At 39.4% G+C, this 24,600-nt stretch overlaps 1 protein-coding gene across 1 annotated transcript; it reads right to left on the bottom strand.

The window, feature by feature from the left end:
* Positions 1–530: 530 nt before the first annotated feature.
* GPLD1 (glycosylphosphatidylinositol specific phospholipase D1) lies at positions 531–24,591 on the bottom strand (the record flags this gene model as incomplete). The annotated part of the gene is made up of 25 exons (XM_080610327.1): positions 24,414–24,591; positions 21,426–21,481; positions 20,427–20,505; positions 17,563–17,660; positions 16,580–16,690; positions 16,254–16,302; positions 15,698–15,752; positions 14,671–14,778; positions 13,922–13,949; positions 13,695–13,834; positions 12,680–12,745; positions 11,992–12,115; positions 9,636–9,766; positions 8,369–8,555; positions 7,222–7,332; positions 6,135–6,209; positions 5,617–5,773; positions 4,424–4,565; positions 3,767–3,866; positions 3,581–3,674; positions 2,712–2,888; positions 2,242–2,402; positions 1,949–1,975; positions 1,804–1,854; positions 531–608 (listed from the first exon to the last, which is right to left on the bottom strand). Exons 1-25 carry the CDS (start codon positions 24,508–24,510, stop codon positions 531–533), a joined length of 2,502 nt encoding a protein of 833 aa, XP_080466453.1. The 5' UTR covers positions 24,511–24,591.
* Between the last annotated feature and the right edge of the window lie 9 nt (positions 24,592–24,600).

The following is a 24,600-nucleotide window of genomic DNA, read 5'->3' as shown; positions in this document are numbered from 1 at the left end:
AGCTGCCTCTCCTTCATGCTTAGTATTTTGAGAGCAACTTTTTGACATCTTAGAATTGCTGTCTGTATACAGTACACAAGGAATTGAAAACGATGTGCTATTCTTTCCTGGTTTTCTCAAGAAAACACTCAAATCTGACCAGTAAAGAATGTGACCACTGAATATTCCTTATACAGCTAAATATTACTATAAAAAAATCTAGCTGCTTGCTCATTTTAGCCTTTAGAAGGTTTTTGGTTCAGCTTCCTTGTTCTAGGTTAAGTGATGCTACTGCTCACAACGGAATTAATTTGTGCTTTTACATGACTGATAAAGCTTTGGTTTGTAATTCAAACCCCCATGAATATTCATGTTCCCCTTCACTTAAAACCAGTGTCCATCCCTCCCTCTCTCCCTTAGAACTACCTAGGACCCTATCTGGCTCTCTGAGATGTTTGGTTTGTGTTGGTTAAGGAAAGTATTGCAGATACTACAGAGATGCTTCACTAGAAGACGAGCTGTGCGTTGGTCTTAAAGGCTACCATGGACTTTCAGAGCAAGTAGATAAAAAGCCTTCCACCAAGGCGTGCTTTCGCTGAACTTCTCTCTGCTGCCACCACTACTTCTTTCTGAAGAGATACGGAACAAGAGTTAGCAAAATGCAACTGCAGGTACATGGTTGCCTTATGGAAACCAGATTTCTTCCATATCCTTAGTATCATATAGAAATGTGATGAGAAGAAATGCAAGCATAACCCACCTCATCAGAATAGTGGTTAATAAAATGATCTGGCAAACAGATTATTTCATTTGGGTAACTGGAAGAAGCTAGAACCAGTCAAATACATCTCTTCCCAATATAAACTGTTGCTCAGGATTAGGATCAATAGAGACGAAGCTTGAGTGTGGACTGGATTGGTGCCATAGCAAAAGAACACAATTGCTTGGAAAATGGCCTCACTTGAGCTCACACAAAAGCCATCAGTGATGCCTGTGTTTCAGGTGTTGGATTATGCATCCTAACCTAGTTTAGAAGCATTTACATTTATAGGTGGTTTCTCCATTGCATGTTGTAACAGCAAGAAGTCAGACACCAGTTGTTGAAGGCCCATCACACACCTCTGTAGCCTGGTCCTGAGACTTTCTCAGTAATCACAGAGAATCTCACTTCTCACACTGAGAGGTTATGTCAGAGAATATTGGACTCCACTCAGCTGAACAAGCACTAAGTAACCTTCAAGCTGAAAAAAAAACATTCCTCAGCGCATCATGCAAACAGGGACTGATTTTTGGTAAAAATAATGGTCATCTGAGGGAAAGAGAAAGAGGTACACAGAACGTGTCCAAAATCATCTGGGTAAGAATTGGGCCTGTGCTTGGAAATACTTGACACAGGAATAGTGTTCACTGCAAGTGATAGCGAGAACAGCAAGCCTGTAAATATTATGTGGATCAGTGCCTGCTTTACTCCAGAGCTGAGCATCCACTTTGCATGCACGTTGGCATGAACAGTAAAGAGAGTTGGCACCTACACTTGATTTACCATGCAAACTTTCAACAAACTCCTAAGTAATTCAGATTTCAGGCCATTTTAAAGGGATCTCTTTCAATTCATGTATCAGGAGCCAGAATTGTGACAACTCCACAGTGCATCCACCTATAAAATGGTTTTAATTATGAGTGCAGAGAGTCATTAAAACTTAACTACGTAAAGCCTGTAAGACTTCTGCAAAGGGGTAAGATGTGTATGTGAGGTGTTGGCTAGCATATGCAAGTAAGGTAGAAAGATGGTATGGAGCAACCAAAACCAGTAGTTTTTCTCACCTTTCTTTCAGATTTCACAGTGATAACAGAACTTCCAAATCTTGATAGCTCCTGTAAAATAACATTATTTGTTACAATGCTGTTGTTTGTTTGTTGTAATGGGACTTTATTGTTTCTCTCAGTAGTGTATTTTCTGGTTACTTACCTCAGGAGATATCAGGACATACTGTGCCTGAAAAAGAAAAAGAAAAGAGAAAATAAGAAGTCAGTGGAAAGAACCAGACTAGGAGCATAGACCAGTGCAATAACCTTGGCTCCTAAACAACAAAGTAATTCAAGAACAAATAGGAGGAGCTGAATCACACAGATTCATAAGAACATAAATAAATGTTCTGTTTTCTGAAACCAAGTCAGAATGCACTAGATACTTGTGCTGGATGTAATGAATCAGCTGTCATTATGACCTTATGCCCTGATTTCTCTTTTATGTTTTCTTACCCAGTCCTCTGGACAGGGAGATACCAGTGACTTGCAGTGGTGTGTCACATTCCCTGAGGATGCCTGCTTTCCGTTGTAAATGTAAACACGGCCTGCTGCCCCATCAAACAGTATCGTGGTGATAGCGTTAGTTCGCAGTGGGGATGTCACAATCATTTCATCTGCAGATATTACAAGGATAACATAACACTTCAGAAGTGCAATAATGCTAAACCGAAACATAAGAGTTGGCATTTACGTATCTCTAGATACCACAACTCCTATTAATGATGACAGTTAAAATGTTTCAATTTCTGACTGAGTTGCTTGGGATTTTAAAGATGTCTTCCCACAAGGCACAATGGAATACTGATACAAGTCAATTGAGGAAGCAGACTGTGTTCAGCACTTGTATGAATATGTAGGTGACCAGTCTTACTATTGCCAAAAGTAAAACATTTCACTTCTGATCTAGATTCACCAAGCTTTACCAAGTCCATCATTATCCAGGTCACTTAAGTGTATATCTCCTCCAAAGTGAGAAAATCTCCTGTCCCCACTGAATGTGCTGAGCAAAGAAGGCTTGGTGCTGTCTGTCAGATCATATACCAGAGCCAGTCCAGCTTGGGGCAGCACTGAGGATATAAAGGAAATCCTAGACAGGCTATCTGGGAAAAAGAAGTAACAGAAGTTGAGCATCAGACAGAGGAAGTTAGGTTTAATACATGCATTACACTGTCAACAGGTAATACTGGCATTACATAGCACGTAATATGACCTATATTACATGTATATAATTTGTTATATAATTACAGGTAATACTGGCATTACATAACATGCATATGGCCCATGTGTGCCACATGGCATACATAACATTTATATCTATAAAATAAGATTAAACATTATATGGCATTAACACTAATTAGCATAGAAACAATCTCTTAACAATAGTACCAGGGAAAAAAATGCATTCAAGTTAAAGACAATTTTACGTTTTGACTTTCCTAATTCCTTACTGCCTACTGCCAGAGTAAGTACAAAAATAGTGTGTTGTTTGTATTCCAAGAAACATGTAGTCTACTAGCAAATCACTTCTACATAAATGATGCAGGGTGGTAATGCTGCTAAACTAATTTGAAGAGCTAACTCTAAGGAAGGGGAAAAAAACCAACACTGAAGTTGATGCATAGTAGAGAGGACTTTACATGTAACACTCCCATGAGTACAGAATTTTTTTGTTGTTCTTTTTTTAAGTTATTAAGCAATTTAAACTTTTATGGAGTTAACTTTTTACCTGTTTTCTGGTCATACAGAAACAAACATCCCAAAGCAGAAATGGTTTCCAATTTTCAGGACATACCTGCAGTAGGTGCACCCACCACCAAAACTGTCCTTGTGATCCCAGCCACAGACATCACACCACTGGCCAGAGACAAACCCATTCTGCCCATTGCCTGTCAGATTTTTAACACACATATGTCATTTCTTCAAAATAACACTTTACTTCAAATATTCATAAGGTCCCACAGTACAGAAGGAGCCCTACCTTGTCTCCCGTTACTGCAAACCAGAGCTTTGTGCTTGGTGGGTTATACCCATACACCTTCCCAACACTCTGTCTGACATCCGATGAGAAGGGATTGCAGCTTGAATTACAATGCAAAATATATTTGTATGTGACAACATATTTTTTTACATTCAGCTAGGATTGCTTCTGAAAATATCTTTCTCTTTTAGCTTGGCATAATAGTGGCTGCCAAATGCTAGAAATCCATTTTAGTAATTCCCATACTTGTTCTAACTAGTCACACAACATTTAGAGCACAGACTTAGTCTACATATTTCTTTTTTTATACATTTTGTGTCTGGTTTGCTTTTAAAAATGCTATCTCAAACTAGGTGCTATCTATAGGCTTATTTTAGGCATGCTTATCTGTCAGCATTTTTGTGTTCCCTCTCCTCCTCCCCAGGAAAACCCTAGAAATTCTTAAACTTTTCTAAATAACAAAGACCTATAAAGGGTCTAAAGACACCTTTCTTTTCAGGAGGGTGAAGGCATAAAAATATGAATTTTAATAAAAACATTAAAGCAGAACAAAGAAGAAACTTCCTGAAAAGCTGGAAGTCTAATCTATTACAAATCTTAAATACTGTAGAAGTAGGGGAGAATGGAGGAGAGAGCAAGGTGTCATACACAACACACCTAGCACAACTCTTCCATGTAGGGCTACCAATCAGCAGCAGTGTTATATTCTCCAGCTGGCAGCTGTCAAGTGAAAATCCAAACCAAGCATAGTTTTCTTCCCCCTTCACCATCCAGTTGGCATCCTGTGCTGACAGAAGTCCTGACAGACCAGAAAAATACGAATTACAACTTGGTGTATCCTGGCATAGAAAAATCTGTTAGCAATACTCCACTGACCCATCCTATAACAAGTTTCTATAAGCAAAGTTACACTGTGCATGATATGGTAACAATTATTGCTAACTTTGCTTGCTCAGTCTGCAACTGTACCAGCTGGTGAAAGCCTTTATTCAGCTTATTAGCCTGCTTCTAAATCCTTGCAATAGACTACACAAAGTACACGAAAGCTGAGCCTGCCCTAAACTAGGGACTCCTTGTTAGGGATAGGCTGGGGACAGACTAGCTGGGAAGCAGCCATGTGGAAAAAGCCCTGGGGTGAGCAGACAACTGTGAGGCTCTGACAGCAGAGACAGCCAAGAGCCCAACAGCATCCCAGACTATATAAGCGAGTTCATGGCAAAGAGACTGAGAGAAGTAATTGCACCCCCACTACTCCTCTGTATAATACATAATGTTCAGTCTTGGATACCCCAAAACAGTAAAGATGTTGACAAACTGGAGAGCTCCCAAGGTGGCTGGGGGCTGGAGCATTTGAGCTGTGAGCAGAGACTGAGGGACCAGGACAGCTTGGAGAAAAGAAGGTTTTGAGAGGACCTAAGAGCAGCCTGCCAGTACCTATGAGGAGGTTAACAAGTAGATATAGCCAGGTTCTTCCCAGTGTACTGGGGTACTCGGTGCCTTCTGTGCCTCTCATTTCATGGTGGGAGGACAATAGACAATGAGCATAAGCTGAAACAAGAGGGGTTCACACTGGCTGTAACAAGACATTTTTTTTCCCTATGAGGACAGCCAAGAAGCAGAACAGCTACCCAGAGTGGCTGTGCAACCTCAGCCACAGGAGGTTTTTAAGATCCAACTGGATAAAGCTCTGAGCAATCTGGTCTGACTTCACAGATGTCCTCTTAGTGAATAGAAGACTGGACTAGACACCTTATGTGATCCCTCTGAACCTGAATTATCCTCTGATTAATTAGGAACAAATGAAGAGTCACATAAAATATGGGAGGGTTAATTTACTCAATAAATATTACCTTGGTCACTCCTGTTGAAATAAGAGTAAAATGCAACCACAAATCCTCTCTGCTGCCCACCACCAGGTGCGTATGGAGAGCCCACAACCAGATCAGCATTTCCATCCCCGTCAACATCAGCTGCCAGGAGGGACCAACCAAGATTACAGTAGGAATACTGCAATAAACAGCTAGTTTAAGCCTGAAATAGAACTGAAACCACCAATTCCATTGCAAAATAAGCAATTTACTTCTAAAGACCTATTTTTGTCTGCTTCTGATCAAATTATCCTCCCACTCCCTGACTTCAGTTTTGTTCTCTTTGGGGCTTTTTTTTGGAGGGCTATGCATTTTTTTGTTCATGATGCTGCCTTCCCTTCACTGCAGTACAGATGTCTTTCCCACATACAACCAACCTAAGCAAGTACCTGCTTGCACGATTCCCATCTGTCTAAATTCCCTTTTTTAAGCCCATGAGCCCCTTTCCCCTTTATCTCACCTCTTGCTTGTGTAGCCCTGTGTTAGCCTAATCAATATACCTGACAAGTTATGGTAACGTTTGGTTGAGATGCCAGTCCTCTTCCCTCAGTGCCAAAATAGACATACACAGCACCCTAACAACAGGAAAAGAAAATACAGCATGAATGCATCTGCTTGTCAGCACGAAGTATGAAATCCAAGACAAAGCGCAAGGAGTGAAACAGTTCTGCAAGGGTTATTTACACAACTGCATTTTCCTGTTGGAGCCTTCTCATTATACTATGTTTTCCACTCCAAAACTCAGAACACCGATGCTGTAATGGGTACTGCTATAACCAGACAACAGACTAGAGAAGTACATTTTCCTCATACTGTGGGTAAGGAGCAAGGATGGTATGCTGTGTATTTATAGTCATTATACACACACTCATGTCTATGATGTGTGGCTTAAATTTTGCTATATATTATTTACTGCAATGACACACAGTGCAAGGTACAACAGATGCACACAATTTTCCAAGCTAATAGGTCTACATAAAAGCATTTATGTCCTTACTAAAGCAGCTAAGTTAGTTTCTGAAATTCTGAAAAGTTTTCATGTTAATGAATATGGTTTAAACCATAACATTTTGCCTCTCAGTTTGCACGGGCTGAAAATAGTCAGGGACAATTACATGGGCTTATCTGGTAAGCTGCAGGTCATTAAGCCTCTGTAACTTGATTATTTTAGCTAGTGTGCCTGTGTTCATATCACATTTTAGATATCATCTGTTGGCCTGTGACAGCAGTTGACAAGGCTCAATAACCCATGAGGTCCATTCTAGACTCTCTGTTCCTAAATAAAAAGGGTACACTTGTATTTCATGAATGGCTCCTTACATTTCCAGCACATCAGTGGTGCTAAGTTGCAATCTGATTTGGATTTCTAATGTGCAAGAAGGCCACTGAAAGAGAAGTACAGATAGTGGTCACTGGTCTAGTCAAAGTACCCATAAAGGTTATAAACCTTTGTGTTTAAGTTACAATGTCATCCTGAGGAAGAGCAGAAATTCCCTTTCTCATTTTACTGTTCAAAAAAATATGTATCAATCCAATTTTTCTGTTTGGAGAGAAAAAAACTCCAAACCACCCATGTGTGTGGCTTACTTTGTAAGTAAGAAACTGAGATCCCACAGAAGGTGCTCCAATTGCCAGATCTGATACTCCATCCTCATTGAAGTCCAGGACTGCCAAGGCAGAACCAAATCTTCCTGAAGGCTGAAAGAAGAGGGATTGCTCTCATGCAAATAACAGACGTTTTCAAGACAAAACCATAAAAACTTAATGCACATTTACAATCACAGCACAGAGAACAGGAAACAGAGATGACAAACATCTATCCCAATACCTAGTATTTTCTTAGCATCACTGTTCTTTCAAGTAGTAACTGTCATACTAACATACTAACTCAGAGTCAACAGTTCTGTTTGAGGATGTGGAGATGTTAAAATATAAGATAACTGAACACAGTATGGTGCTGCTTTGGTATTTCCTCTTCTGAGCCTAGCATACCATTGATGTTAAGCTTATGATCTTTGCTGTAGACAGCATTATAGCTGAGAGCTGCTAAAACACTCTGTAAGAAGACAGCAGCTGTTACTCCACAGTTTATGCAAAACAGATTAAAAGGCTCTTGCAGGGGGGTTGGACTAGATGATCTTTTGAGGTCCCTTCCAACCCTTGGGATTCTGTGATTCTGTGAAATGTATCTCATCTCTCTCTTTTCTTTTCTTTCTAAATAAAGATATTTTCTACAGAGGATGACTTTCATTATTCAGAAAGATAACTTGATCCTGCTTCTTGGTTACGAACCAGTTACTCTTAGTAAAGACAATGATTTTGTGAGAAGTTATCAAATAATGAAAAAATACTTCAAATGAATGGACATTTACACTGAATTAATGATTTAAGATTTAAAAAGAAAGGAAAGAAGGGACAATCACAGTATTTTCTTAAATGCAGGGACCCAAATTACCTACATTGTGACTTACATTATCTCAGTTTTATTCAAGAGCAAATTATGTTCTAATACCCACTTACCTGGAACAGTAATAAAAGTGATCCTACAGATCACCATTGCTTTAACTGTTCCTGTGATTTAGGTATTTTTCTTGAAAAGCATACATCAACTTTTTACCAGGAGGGGTATTTCAGGAATAACCCTCATGTGTATCAATGATACTGCTGCTCAGTCAAAATTTATCACATTTTCAGGCAAAAATATTTAAGTGGCAAATATGATCTGACCCCTCACCTGATGACCCTGTAGTATTTGGTCAGCTTTCTCATCTAGATCCATCTCCTCTGGTGGCAAACCTGACTGGTTGCCATAAACCACATATACCCGTCCTATCTGAAAATGGCCCAATGTGCTGTACCCTGGGGCTCCAACCACCAGATCTTCATATCCATCCTGGTTCAGGTCAGCCGAAATCATTGCCCTGTACAGCAAGAGAGCCAACAAAAGCATAGCATTAGTTTCCAGGCTACCACAACATTCACAGAAAATAAAAACTTCTACTTCTATTGGGTAAACCAAGAGTTGGTTTTTGTATTTTTTATACTACATATATGAAATTAATGCCTTTAAGATCTGCAGGAACTGCTTTCTACTTACTGACACAAGGCACCTGAGAGCAATCAGAGTAAGGAGCATGAAAAAGGGCTGCTTGCATAAGACGCAGAATAGAAAAGATGAAATTAAATATCTTTTTAACTTAACTTCTGATTTAATTGATGGAATTAAGAGTTGAAAAGCAAAGGGATCACAGGTTTCAATAACATGTTGGAGTTTAGAGAGGGAATGTGGAGAGAAAATAACTACTGTTAATTTGGCTGATGTGAAGTAAGCTCAAGAATTAAATATTCAACTTCTGAGTCAGAAGAAATAAAGCAAGATGAGCAGCAATGCAAATTTATTTTATTATTCTTCCCTTCTGCAGATCAAGCCAGAACCCCTCTGTGTCCTGAATGTACCTTTGAACTCCCTACTAGTCCTGTGTTTCCAAAAACACTCGCTAGGCACCATCAGTGATCAATTCAGAGCAGACAGTTAACTCTGCACAAACATCAACCCACAACCAAAAAGGGGTAACAATGTCCCTATATTGTTCAGAAGTAGAGCCAGGCTTGGTTCCAAATTTGGTTCCTTCCATTCTGAGCTTGATCACACACAGAGCATTGAGCTCCTTCACTAAGGAGGGACTGTAAAAAACCATGAAAAGACAACCCTTCCAAAGAAAAAGGTTATCTGACTTGGATTCACATCTGAATGGGAATTTTCCTCTTGATACAGGTTCATTCAATACCAACACAAAGAAATTTATGCTAACATCTGAAAGAAAGGTTTTATGGGTTAACTTGTTCTGGCCAGATGATGTAAGCCATTCAGCCAGATTTGAATACTAATTGACTTGGACAATCACCTTTAAAGAGTATCCAAAAAATAACCATTAATATTTTCTAGGATACTCAAAATTTTCAGAAATTAAGAGGGAAGTGGGAGGAAAAAAATTACCAACCATCCAAGCCTAGCATAGGGTGAGGTCAGAAAATATGAAGCTGCTGGCTTGTAGATGTGGTTAGAAGATTTCTGATGTGTAGCTCTCCAGACATTGGTTCTAAAAGCACGGTTTAGCAAGTGGAGGGAATTCTGAAATAAAAACAATAAAAAGACACAAGAATGGTTAAAGCACAGGCTGAAACTCTACAACATGACTTCTTTGACTTCTTTGCCTCGGTCTTCACTGGCAAAGGCTCTGACCGCACCACCCAAGCCTTGGAAGTTGGACGCAGGTACTGTAAGAATGAAGACCCTAGGGCCACTGTAGGAGAGGATCTGGTTCGAGACCATCTTAAAAACCTAAATGTACACAAGTCCATGGGACCTGACGAAATCCATCTGTGGGTCCTGAAGGAGCCGGCGAATGAAGTTGCTAAGCCACTGGCCATCATATTTGAAAAATCATGGCAGTCAGGTGAAGTTCCCGATGACTGGAAAAAGGGAAATATAACCCCCATTTTCAACAAGGGGAAAATGGATGACCCAGGGAATTACAGACCAGTCAGTCTCACCTCTGTGCCTGGCAAAATCTTGGAGCAGATTCTCCTGGAAGGCATGCTGAGGCACATGAAAAACAAGGAGGTGGTTGGTGACAGCCAGCATGGCTTCACTAAGGGGAAATCCTGCCTGACCAATTTGGTGGCCTTCTATGATGGGGCTACGAAACTGATGGACAGGGGCAGAGCAGTTGATGTCATCTACCTGGACTTGTGCAAAGCATTCAACACTGTCCCACATGACATCCTTGTCTCTAAATTGGAGAGACATCAATTTGATGGGTGGACCACTCGGTGGATAAAGAACTGGCTGGATGGCTGCAAAGCAAAGAGTTGTGGTCAATGGCTCAATGTCCGGCTGGAGACCGGTAACGAGTGGTGTCCCTCAGGGACCGGTGTTGGGACTGGTCTTGTTCAACATCTTTGTCGGTGACATGGACAGTGGGATTGAGTGCTCCCTCAGCAAGTTTGCCAATGACACCAAGCTGTGTGGTTCAGTTGATACGCCGGAGGGAAGGGATGCCATCCAGAGGGACCTCGACACGCTTGTGAGGTGGGCTGATGCCAACCTTATGAAGTTTAACCATGACAAGTGCAAGGTCCTACACCTGGGTCGGAGCAATCCCAGGCACGGCTAAAGGTTGGGCAGAGAAGAGATTCAGAGCAGCCCTGCAGAGAAGGACTTGGGGGTGTCAGTCGATGAGAAAATGAACATGAGCCAGCTTCAGTGTGCGCTCGCAGCCCAGAAAGCCAACTGTATCCTGGGCTGCATCAAGAGGAGTGTGACCACCAGCTCGAAGGAGGTGATCCTGCCCCTCTACTCTGCTCTCGTGAGACCTCACTTGGAGTATTGTGTGCAGTTCTGGTGTCCTCAACATAAAAAGGACATGGAACTGTTGGAACAAGTCCAGAGGAGGGCCACGAGGATGATCAGGGGACTGGAGCACCTCCCGTATGAAGATAGGCTGAGAACGTTAGGGCTGTTCAGCCTGGAGAAGAGAAGGCTGCGTGGAGACCTCACAGCAGCCTTCCAGTATCTGAAGGGGGGTTATAGGGATGCTGGGGAGAGACTCTTCATCAGGGACTGTAGTGACAGGACAAGGGGTAATGGGTACAAACTTAAACAGGGGAAGTCTAGATTGGATATAAAGAAGAAATTCTTTACTGAGAGGGTGATGAGGCACTGGAATGGGTTGCCCAGGGAGTTTGTGAGTGCTCCGTCCTTGGGGGTGTTCAAGGCCAGGTTGGATGAGGCCTTGGGTGGCATGGTTTAGTGTGGGGTGTCCCTGCCCATGGCAGGGGGGTTGGAACTAGATGATCTTAAGGTCCTTTCCAACCCTAACTATTCTATGATTCTATGAACATTATGGAGCCCCTCAAAAAACAAGTCACCAACGGTAGAAATTACCACATCGATCTAAGCGGAATCTGATTCAAGTCGTAAACATTTTAGAAACAGAAAAGTCTATATGTTCTAAACGGATCACTGCTAATTATTCACTGCTGTGCTTTTCTGGGACTTCTCAACCCCAAAAAGTGATTGTATGATCCTTTAAAATGTAAATACTGAGGATATATTTTGTCATTTTTGGCACTGAAAGATTGCTCATTGTATAGTGAGATTAGAGCACAAGTGTAAAAATTGAATATTTACAATGTACATATAAATATATGGTGCTGGAGTCTCCATGAAATGAAGCCAGAGGCTACTGTTGACATCCAGAAACCTTGCTCCATTACACAGCATTTCAGACAGAAATTAAAACAATTCTGCAAAGAGCTGAATTTTACCTCTCATGTCTGTCCCTTCTCACTTACTTTTACCCAAGGTTGTATGTTGAAGTGAACTCCTCTCTCTGTATAATTTATATTCTTTTCATGTGTTCCTGTAAGCAAGGAAGTTCTATTCTTCTGTTGTTCATGTTTTGATTGTTTGTTTCTGCTAAAATAAGGAAGGCAGTAATATAACAATTAATATAACTGAATTAACGACTTGAGTATTTTATGGGAAAGCTAGGAGAAGCAAACATATTGCATGCAATCAGGTGTTCTTTACTCCCATGTATAAAAGGAATTCTCAAGACATACCAGTTAAGCTGGTTTCTTTTGAGATGTCTGCTAGAGGAATACATACACTTGTATCCTCAGCTACAAACACCTGAGTTCCATTATTTCTGAACATAAATCAGGAGAGAATTTAGCTATGGTAAGGGTAAATATGAATCAGTAGGTTCACGATTAGCAGAACAAGGAGTGACAACAAAATAAAGCGTGAAGACCTAGTATGTCAAGTGCTAGGTAAGTATTCTTGTGCTTGGGCTGAAAGGTGAAAGTCTTTCCTAGATTCTGCACAGTTTCCCTATAAGAAGCTTTCTTATTCATGTTAGGAGAATCTCAAATTCACACACAAAAAGATAAAAGATCTCTAATTTTCAATAGTATGCTGTCAATAGCAGAAGACTCTCCTTTCATCAGTAAATCTTTGAACCTTCAGAACAATACTTACATGTAGTTGTCCTTGTGCTCACTTGTGCAGTTTATAAACAGGGGGTTCTCAGGCAGGAAGCAGCCACTAAAGAAATATGCAGAATGCATTGTAAAGCTTTGACCGCAATGGAAGTGAAAAACTAAAAATACAACTTTATCCTTACTGATTCCTCTGTTAAAAGTCATTAGTTTTCTCAAGAAACCCTGCTTATTCAAAATCAGACATTATAATCTTTAGAAAACCCTTTGATATGTATTTTAATGACCTTGATAAAGTTCTGTATGAATCTCACGTCTTTATATAATTCTTAAAGGAAACTTACTTTAATATGTTATGCTAATTATATTAAGGCACTTTTAATGAAAGTGCCATTCTAGAACAAAGAACACAACAGATTATGCCATGCTGCATTTCAAGCGTCATTTCCCAGAATAGATGCAGTGATATTTCCCATATAAATGCATGGATTAATTGCCACTGTTGGTCTCATAAAGTTATTTACAGTAAGGTTACACTTGTAACACAGCAGTACAAGGTTAGAACTTCTACAAAAATATGATATTCTGAGTACAAGCCTGAGCTTCCAACACTAGAACCTGTACTCTTACTCTTTCTAATCTCATCATCCTTAAGTGTCTGAAGACATCTTTACTGGCTGATGACAGCAGCCAGAAGGTGCAGCCACAGCCCCAGCTCAGACTGCCAGGCAGAACCTCAGGGCATGGGCTATGCAAAGTTTAAGCAAGCCTTTATGTATGTCTCAAAAAATGCTCCAATTTTTCCCTGTCGAGTATCAGCTGGGCATACCAGAGCCTTCCCTGGAGAAAGAAGTGTGAACATGTAACAAATGCAAACTCAAGGCCTGTGTAATCCTGTGCACAAGGGTAAAAGACAGCCACAGAAATCCCTTAGTCCAAGGAAGGATTTAAAAAGCTCAGCACCATTTCTACGAAAGAGCCTGCCTTCAGAAGAAGGACTAAATGGGTGTCAGAACCTGGCAACTGTGTTTCATACTGCAGGAAACATGCTTTACCTGGTTCCGTTCTCTAGCATATGGCTCGTCAGCTCAAAAATACTGTTTGTCCAGAACGCCATGTCATCAACTCCTCCAAGGAAATACTCATGGAACTTCTCCACCAGAAATGGAGATTTACGAGCATATGTTGGAAAAAGCTAAGAAGCAAGCAACGCTCTTAGTAAAACGGATTACATGATCTTCTTGATATATCTTTGTTTTTATAAAGAAAATGGAAAACCAACCTTCCCAACAACAAGCCTTTCTCCATGCCTAAAAAAAATTAAAAATATAATCGTCAGAAAAAAAAAAGGCTTCATTTAATATTTAATTATTTCAACAGTTCTTTTTAAGGCTTCTGCATGGTAAATACTATACAAGTCATTACATTTCCTTGTTGGTTGTTAGCATGTTTTTAGAAGCTGTAACGTGAGGAGTAATGATATTAACTTTATTGCTCCCCTTGATTTGAAGGGATTCAGAGTGTTTATAAATGCTGCATGACTTGGTAATTAACTGAAATAAAGGATACAGCTAAGCTGGATAGGATATTCAAAAGTAGACATTGCCAGATATCAAAAGGCTCTTTTGTCTTCCTCTTTGACTTGAAAGGATCCACATAAAGTGTACCATTTATTTAGGTATGTACATTACTCCTTCAGTACATGCATATTACATTGCAATATGGCACAAGGCAGCGGTACTTGAAGACACAGCTGTTCTCAAATAGATAGGTGTAAGTATGTTAATTGCATAAATGCGTTGAAGAACTAAGATGCTGAATCTGTGGTGTAATGATGAATTTAACAGTCACTACGCAGCCCAAAATTATATTCTAGCTATTACAAAAATTCAAGCGTTTTGTGATTTGAGGGTCTAGCAGGGAGTTTATATTGCTGGCCTTTATATTGCACAAGGCATTTCAAATGGGATTAGCATAATTTTCCTATGTATGTTTCACTGATGAAAACCCAGACAAAGCTATTCAACTTACAGTTCAAGAAACAGTAGGTAAGTACAGTCAATAATTGTGCTTTCAGTTATAATCTCTCTTCCATAAAATTCCTTATAGATAGCTGCCAGGTCTTTGACAGGTACATACCTAAAACCAAGATGAAGGTATTATAACAGGAGATTTTGCGCATCACCTGATAAAAGATTACAGTTTGTGTAATAACAACAGCCTGTATTAAATTATTCTAAATTTCAAAAGACTACAGAAGGTCATGAACCCTTACAAATGCCAGAAAGAGCAGGACTATGGGTGCAGTTATTCTCTGCACAACACTCTCCTCTTGTTTAGTTCAAAATCAGAAACCTGTAGAACTGTTTCCCTGCAACTACTGTTTGTAAAGTTTCCATACTTCCCACACTAGTTCCCTGATCACATAATCTTGGAGGATATCCTCCAACCTTCTGCTGTACCAAACTTACTCCTAGCCAAACAGACATTTCCCCCAGCTGTTCCTTCTGCACCTAGATGAAATATATCCTACTTAAGCAAAATCACTCAAATGACCTATTTTATCAGCAGAAAAAAAGGCATGTGTTTTTATTTCAGTTAAAGACTGAGAAAAAAATGTGTACATCTAAACCTGCTGCTTCTTTTTACACTTTTAAAACCTGTCTGAATTCCACAGCATCTATAACCATAAGCATCCTCAACTTCCAAAAATTTAAATGGAAATGTGAGACCTATTTAACTAATTACTAGGACATTCCAGCAAACATTTTTCACTTATTATTTTACATATAATTACTTATGATTTCCTTCAGAGATAAATAATTTAATCTTTCTTGCAGTGTTCCTCCAAGTAAATCTTTTTTCTTCTGTCCTTGCAGTTTTTCATGTCGGGGAACAGTAAATATGCATATAAGAAGCAACCAAAATCAGAAAAATTCCAATAGCCGCAAGGGGGTTTTTTGAAAGAAAGATAAAGGACAGCATTTTGCTAAAATGCGCAGTGAGTGTGCAGAGTAAGCAGAAATAATTATTAAAGAAGGTAACCTCACTATCTTACCAATTCAAAGCCAGGTAACTGAAGTCCAGCTCAAACTGACTCAGTACATCTCCTCCTGTGGATGGAAGAATGAAAAAAACCCACAAAGACCAACAAACCAAACTCATGAAGTATCTACCATGGATAACAGAGGCAACGAAGCTACATATGGCTATGCTATCTATGCATATATGACAGATCCTTCAGCTAAACATTTAAAATACATAAATGGTTTACCTGAACGCATGCTGTATATATTATACTGCCAGAGGATAAGAATAATGTAAAATTTGGAATCACAGTAGTGACTCCATTTAAACTTTAGCATCCTTTAGCCTGCGTTTTGGCTTTAATGCAAGTCTCCATATGCCCTATTACATCTCCTGAAACATACAGCATGAGGACAGTTAGAGCAGGGCTTTGCAGGCTATGAGGGAGAGTGAGAACCCAGTGTCCATTTGACTCATTCTTGGCTCCTGCATCAAGACAGCGTAAGAGCCACAGTCACACACTGTGGCTTTGAAGAGGCCTAGTTATTCCAATAGAAGACAATACAATCAGCAAACAGAAACATTACCAAAATCACCAACATTGTGAGCTTCTGAGTACGAGCCATGAAAATCAATCTGTAGGAGGAGAAAAAAAAGAGAACTGCCTGTTTCTTTTACACATCCTTCCACACAAACATAGGAGCTGAAACAAACTGTTCTAGCAGCCCTGAGGTTTACAGATCCCAAACCTGACCAACTTTGTTTTGATGGAGTTTGTGACATTACATCTCTTTGAAAATCTTCCTGAAACAGGGCTCCAAGCTTTTCTTTTCCCTCCCCACCAGAGTCCAAAGCTAAGCTATCAACTCCAATAAATTCAGTTATATCAATAAATAAAATAACACAGGCTTACTTCTCCCATGGCCTTTAGAAATCCTTGGTCGATGCCCAGGCTATGCCAGCTAACATCTGCCACCATATGTGAGGCAATTCCAAACAAGAAAGCCACCAGCTTCTCTGTAGCCTACACAACAACAATCCACTTGTAGTAATGTCAGCAATTTTAGTCCTGTCTTCAAGAAGAGGTGCATTATAAGTGCATTATAAAAGGATATAGGTGCGAAATTCTTATAATCCAAGAACTCTCAGCATGACAAAATGTTGTCCACTCATTCCTTGATGCTGGAGTCACTTTTTGTGACCTGAGAAACTTTAAGCATTTTAGACAGTCCAAGGCCACAGAATTACATGGTTGATGTTGGGGAAAATTTGTGGACCACAGGTTAGATGTGTACTAAGGTGTTTCTCTGGACTGGGGACAAACAGTTTCACTTCAAAGGAGTAAACCCCTCTGTAATCATGAGTGTTGTGCAGGCACACAGGGGACAGAAAGGCATTCCTGTGCAAGACCTGTTCACTGTAAAAGTATCTGATTGAATCATAGAATCATAGAATAGTTTGGGTTGGAAGAGACCTTAAAGCTCATCTGTTCTCATCGTATGTAGCTCATATACCATAAACACAGCAAATCAGGACTAAGTTGAAGATTTCTCAAGTGAGAATTCTACAAGACACCTGGTTTTCAAGTGGCAATCATTCAACCAGATCTGACAACAATGCAAAACTACCAATCATATTTGGACAAAATTTGGACCTGTGAAATGTATCACAAGCACCAGACCACACTAGAGGTAACTGACAGACTTCATATGGAAACCATAATGTTTATGTCTGGTAAAGATGAAAACAGGATTTCAAATTTTCCTATTATCAGCAGACACTTTAATTTAAAACTATGTATTTTTCCTACACTTTCCAAAAGATAAAATTGCAACAACAAGTGAAGGTGAAGAAAACAGTAGAACGCAATGTCAAAAGTTAATGAAATTTTCTTACCACTTCCCAAGGCTGAGGATAATTCCTTCTGATGTACTGAATACTTGCATTGAGAAATGGCGTCCAGTGAGTGTCTTCAGACACATCATGGAATATTCCTATTGCAATAAAATTGTATCAGTATTTCATTTACTCTTTGGGAGGGAAGAAAAGGAGGAGAGGAGGACGAGAGCAAAACAAAACGAGGACTAAAAAAACCCAAACCAAGTGATAGACTTTTGCTCTATTTCATATGTAGAGATGACACCTTTTGAAATCCACTTATATGAGAAAAGCCAAATGAGATGTATTTTTATATGATTTATACTGTCAAAACAGATACTAGATTTACCTTCTATGGGTTTGAAGGATCTGACAATTTTTTGCCTGCTCCCTTTCCTGTGCCTGTGAACAGGAGCAGTACAATGAAAAACTGCCTTCCAAGTGAAGAGGATAAGGAGAGCTAACAGAGAAGCCGCTGACTAAATGAATGCACCAAATTGCTTGGTAGAAAAGCTGATGATCAGTGCAGACAACTCAAAATACTCAGTGCAGACAACTGAAGCTTTGGGACAGGTATCAGTTTCCACAGGGCCGAAGAGGGCTATATCATCATCATCATTTTTAACAGAAAGGCAAACTTGACAAGATACAGTCGACGCAGGAGCAGAAAGAGCGCAAAGGAAAGCAGGAAAAACCAGGTTTTCCTCTGAAGCATCAATTATTACTCTCACTTCGATTTCTGCAGAGCAGATTATGTAGGATCAAACAGTGACATTGCCTAAAAATTTCTGTGTACCTACATAAAAGCTAATTACTTACAAAGTGCATTTAAAGTACCTACATAAGCGGCAAAGTGGTGCTGACGTGACAAGAGCACACTATCAAACTCTCTAAGGGGGAAGATGGTAGGCAGGAGGTTGATTGTTTGGATCATCAATACACTATGAGGACAAGTGTCTGTTTGCTCACACAGAACTGTGAAACTGCAGAATATTCAGGTATATTAAAAGCAGAAACTGAGAGAGAAGATCTTGTGGTTGATTTGGTTACCTCCCGGCTTCTTGACATTTTACAGTGCAGCTGAACTAGGTAACATAAGGATGGGATCTGCTAGACAAAAATTCAATGTTGATAGAGCAGACTTCTACATCTAAGCTTATTTCATGCCTGGAAAGCTAGTCTAGATGGCTTTGTTCTTGATCTAGAGGCAGCTCAGATTTGCAGAGGTACCTATTTCTTCCACACTGACTAAGGAGACTGCTGATTAAGTGGTGCAAGTGTAAAACAAGGCAAGACATATGCCAGCTTAGGTGAAGGAATGTGGTCTGGAAGCTGCTCTGATCTCTAGCCTGGTATAAGGCAGAAGCCAACTGTTACAAGGGAAAGATGAGGTAGATAAAAGTAACCAAGTTAAGGTAGGAATTAAAGAAATCCCTGGAGAACATCTATCCTGAAAACAAGGCAAGTGAGTCAGAACTTTGTGACGTTAGCAGAGCCAGGCAGAAGATCAGGAACAGTGACCTGATGAGTGACGGGAGACAAAATCAGCATTAAATGCCAGAGCAGAGGGGCAATCTGGATGTGAACTAAGCACCATGACATAGTAACAGAGAGGATCCCCCGTCCAGCAACCCGGATGGGCAAACTTGCCTATCAGGACATAAATCAAGCAGCCTATAGTTGGCATAAACAACAGTCAGCATCAACAACCTAGGACCAAAAAATAACCAGAAGTCTAGCTGCCACTATGGGATTTGAGACTCCAAGAAAAGCAGGCAATGAGAAAAGATGGGGAAACTTTATTTGGAAAAACACGTGATTTCATAGTTTGAGGAAATAAAAAACAATACCGAGATAAGTGGAGGCACTGGCACTCAGCAGTAAAACATATAAAAGATGAGGCAAACCAAAGATCCTAAGAACACTTTGAATTTAATAGATCTGAATTTGCATGAACCATTAAAATAAACCACCTCCTGTACTTTAGACTTCCAGTATCCTCATAAAAACTATGTACCATTGCCTTGTCTCTGGTATCTGCCTAAATATCCTAACAGCTTGTTGCTGGAGAACAGGCTGTCTTTGTCCCATTTGCTAATTGCTCATTATCCTGATTTACCACTTCAGTAGCAAATATTCTGGAGCAAGACCTAGCTAGCTGTTTTATAGCTCCAGAGCTGCTGGAGAAGCTGATTATGATCAAGAGGTGACCTACAAAAGCTGAAAAATGAGGGGACCACTGGCAAGTCAAGACATACTTTTTACAGCCACTGCTACAGAGGGCTAAATTTCTAGTGTGCTCTTTAGATCTAGAAGCAGCAAAATTAAGACTGATATTAATTGCAAGCAGGAACCAGTAAAAGGCAGAAGACAGCAGTCTGGAAAAGCAAAGCTTTAAACTGGGATGTTACTAACATTCCCTGACCAGCAAGCCCTACACTATTTCATTTTGGGGCTTTTTTTTATATCCTTCTATCATCTTCGTGACTGATTTGATAGAAACAAATACTTCCTAATACAGAAATCAGCTCTAAGCTTTCTGCTAGACTTAGAAAAAAGATAATTTTATCCTCTCAGTTTCTCCCCAAGACAGTACTCACTAACCTGACCTAATTCAGTCAAACAGCATCCTTCTATTAAAATCTCCTACCCATTAGTCACATTTACTCAAAAGTTACTTTCTAAAAACATTTTCAAATGTATTACTTTCTTATGAAGTTCTACAAAAAGGCTCAAAATACTAACACAAGTGCTGGATGTTTTTGCAGGAAGGTTTTTTTGGCCTTACTTAATTTCTTACAACACAACTATTTTTAACCCTACTAAATTCAGTAAGATTTTCACATAAAAATACAGTTGTTACAATATGGGATTTTTCTTACCACTTTTGCAGATTGAAGGATAAAAGGCATCAGGATAAATGCTCCCAGCCTGAAATGCATCTTGGTGGTTTAGTAATAACTAAGAAAAGCGGGGGGGAAAAAGGAATCAGAATGCTATTGCAGAGAACAACAGAGTTTACTGCCAATATCTAAGATAAAAAATTGCAAGATACAGCTATTATCTTGGTAAATGTTATTTCAGTGTCATCATAATCTTGCAACATTCTCCCCACCCCCCACCCCCCAAATAAAAGAAACTAAGCTAATCAGTATACACTAATTTGAAAGGCCATTTAGGAAAGTATTCATACAATCTAACTTAGATGCTGGTGAAATCACCTTCTGAAGGTGCTCTCCTCCTCCTGGACTAGATAAAAAGCCTGGGCTGCTAACTTCCATCCTCTGAATCACAGCATAGCTGTCTACAGTGGACAGTGTGAATACTCACTTTGAGTGATCTCCTACTTTGATAAAACACTGAGTTATCTAAAATGGTCTCCTTTACATTGTCGTAAGATATATTAAAAATGTTTTAAACATAAAACACATCTGCGTTTTGTATATGTGTTTATGAAAACTGCCCACATGCTTGTAGTCCTCTGCTGGGTATGGCCCATGAAAGAAAAAGCTATTCGCACAATCAGAAATCAGTGAATTATATATGTGGTGGATAACATTCAAACCTTGCTGTCATTTTCCTGACTTTATATTTATTAAATCGCCTTTCCAAAAGTTCTCTAGCAATTCTTCTAATACAACTACCAATGGAGGGTTTGACTTCAGAAGACAGGAAAACATGCAAGAAAGCATCGTTATAATTGTTACATATTTGTAATAGGAGTCACGTAATTTTCAACAAAAAAGGTAAATTACAGCCCAGGCACAACATTTACACACATATTACTGAGAATAAAAGATAAAGAAATGAAAGGCAAGAAGACAGACCAAAAAACATTCACAACAAAGGTATACATAATTAAGCGATAATATGCTTCCTACCTGTCTATAATTAACATTCCTTTCGTGCTTAATGAAAAATTCCAGAGCTCTATGTGCTGAAAAACAACATATTGAAGTATTGATTTACAGGTACTGTGGCCAGGCCTGCGTTTTGTTAGAAGCATTATCGAAACCAGAATAACTGCATTGTTATACCTAAGCCAAGTCACAAGCTGCATGAAACATGATTTCTCAAAAAACTCTGTACTTGCGAGAGGATGTCTTTTCTCATCTACTGAGCTAATAAGGAAATGCTGTTTCTGTGGCACATCTAGGCTCTGAGGTCTCATCAGTCTCTCTAATCTCCAGCCACCAAGCTGACCAACAAAGCTGAAATCATAGAATCATAGAATGGCTACTTCCAACCCCCTGCCATGGGCAGGGATGCCTCACACTAGGACATGTTGCAGGGAAAAGAAACTCCCCATATCCAGAACTGAGCTACCACAGTGAACTGACATGATCACACGTATAGAGTATGAATCACAAAGTCCTAGCTATAAAGGACTTGTGAATTGTATTTAAGTTTCATTGTTGCCCTTAACATAGAAAACCGTACCTCAGGAATCAATGCAGATGTTTTAACAGTTTGACTAATTTTTAACATGTATGAAAACCAACAAAAACCTAAAGTCAACAAGGTAAATAGTACTATTTATTCACTGAATATCCAGACATTCTTACTGACAAAATATTTATTAAGTATAACAAGAGAATGAAGCAAACTGACATGAATTTCATCTAACAATGTTAGATCCCAGAGATGATCTATTAACACTCTTCTAAAAATACCCAACATTGCCACTAAAATTATTCAGTTGAAACTGGATGGGTTATCATCTTGCCTTCCCACATAAAGTTTTACTTCTCACTTGAAGCTATTTACAAACTAAGACTGTTCAAGATAAGCCAGAATATGCTGTATTTAATTTGATCCTTACCAAATAAATCACAAAAAAAAATCCCCAAACCCACTCTCATTCTGGAATAAGATCTATACAAAACTGTGTGGGTTTGAATGTTCTTTCACTTTGAATTTTACCCAACAATGTAAACCATCCTTACTCAAATATGTTAAGGCACCTTAAGGACCAATTCTGCACCAAAACAGGAATAACTTAAAATAAAAAAGTCATCATTTTTATGCTCAGCCATTTCAACACACATCTCTATTTCCAGTCTGGGAGAAGTCTCAGTTTGGCAGCTTGCTTTTTGTGTCTCACATTCCCCTGTCCTCCCCCCTGACTTCTCTCATTACTCACGTGGGCCCACATCCTACAAGTTCATGTTTACATTGAATATTATGATGGATCCCCACAGTTCCACGGAGCAGGTATGACAGGAGCCCTTGGGGAGGAAGAGCCTCCCCACTCAGACCTGCCCCCAGCCACAAGGCCGTGGCCAAGTAGGACATGGCACAGCTCTGCTGAGCACACTGAACATGATCCACATTTTGATCAGGCAGAGTTTTTAACCGTTTTTGAAAGTACTTTCAGAAGCCTGTCCCCGATAGATTTCGTTTAGAGTCGGAGGAGTTCCTTTCTACAGTTTGTTGTGGTTTTTCTTTCTTGGAATACTCACTGTTTGGATTTGGCAGTAACTGTCAGTATCTTACCATCATGGACTTTTATTTGCACATTAATTAATGCACTGACTTCAGCAGCACCAGAGCTGATCCCATTTTAATGTTATTTTCTGACAAATGAACAAAATCTGTTGTAAACTATGACCAATAGTTCAGCGCACACACTACTCCTCAGACACCAAGATCTTTAAATCATATAAATGCAGGTTTCCTGCAATATGCTTCCTTGAGTAGAAAAACATTTACTGCTTTGGAACAGAGCCATAAGCTTTTGTTTCTCTTTGTAGATTTCTTGCAGATACACTCTATTCTGCCAAATCTGTTATTCCAAGTTTTCAGAACCCCGAACTCAGTAATTACAGCCCAAACATTGCAAAGATGCTTCTGCTTGCCTAACCTCAGGCACCGTGATTTCTCCTACCAGTTCCTATGGGTTTCTTGACAGTCTAGAAAAGCAAATGATTACAAGATACTGACCAAGGGTACTGACCAAGTCTCAAATGAATGCCATGAATAATCCCAGCCTTTAATTTGTTCAAAGTTGCATGTATTTAGTATTTAAAGTCTGAGAAGATTACCTGAATAGAGACAACACCATACGTTTTACCATCTGTCATACATCTTACTCTCTGTTCGTTGAGCAATGGATTTAGAATCAGAAACAGAAGAGCAAACAATTAAAACAGTCAATTTATTATGAGTAAACACTTCAGAATAACCTCACACTACTCAGGAGTGTTCTTGCAAGAACTACAGCAGACACCAGGTATTAAAAATAACATATGCAAACAAGAAATTCGTAACAGGAATATGCCCCCCTCTTTGATGTTTCCTCAGTTCTCTCCTTCATTCTCCAAAAATCTAGGCTGTTCAGGCTACAGATAGCAACCTACCAGGAAGAGATACAGAGCAGTTTTTATGATGTTAACCACAGATACAAACACATTACAGCATTTGATCTATTTTATGCAGGCATGGCAAAATTAGTACATGGTGATTTGAAAACAGAGCTGCAACAAATTGTCTGTGTTGTCCTCTAGTTTAAATATAACAATCCCATGAACTGCATAAACTGTTCCTCTTCTTTATCCAAACCAAACCCTGTCTGCCTGAGACTCACAAACATTCCAGTTACATAATGCCTATGTTTTAGAAGACGGAAAAGTACGCAACCACATCGATTCAAGTTTGCTTATAAAACCAGCAAAGTTTTGAACTTCAAAACAAAACTATTCATCTATTCTATGTATAATTCACTTTTTGATACAAAACTTATGTAGAATGCTCATTACTTTAACATTATTTCCTCCATGTGCTTTCCAGTCAAATCAGGATTTACTTCTCTCCCCAAGAAACAAACAAACAAAAAAAAAATACATGGAAATCCATTCTGAATCTCTTACCTATTTCAACGTGTGTTGAAATTCCACTCGGGAGACCTCTTTGACAGAAATGGCATAGTATAACCAGCAAAACAGACCAGATCTTCAAAACACTCATGATGCTGGCTCAAACTGCAATTTTTTCAGAAGCCTGTAGAAGTAGCGCTGTGACCTTTGAAATGTGGGTTATGGAGCATGCCTTTTCTTT

The sequence above is a fragment of the Psittacula echo genome, assembly GCF_963264785.1.
Source record: "Psittacula echo genome assembly, chromosome: 2".
NCBI classification, from domain to species: domain Eukaryota; kingdom Metazoa; phylum Chordata; class Aves; order Psittaciformes; family Psittacidae; genus Psittacula; species Psittacula echo.
This window is presented reverse-complemented; position numbering and strand designations above follow the sequence as displayed.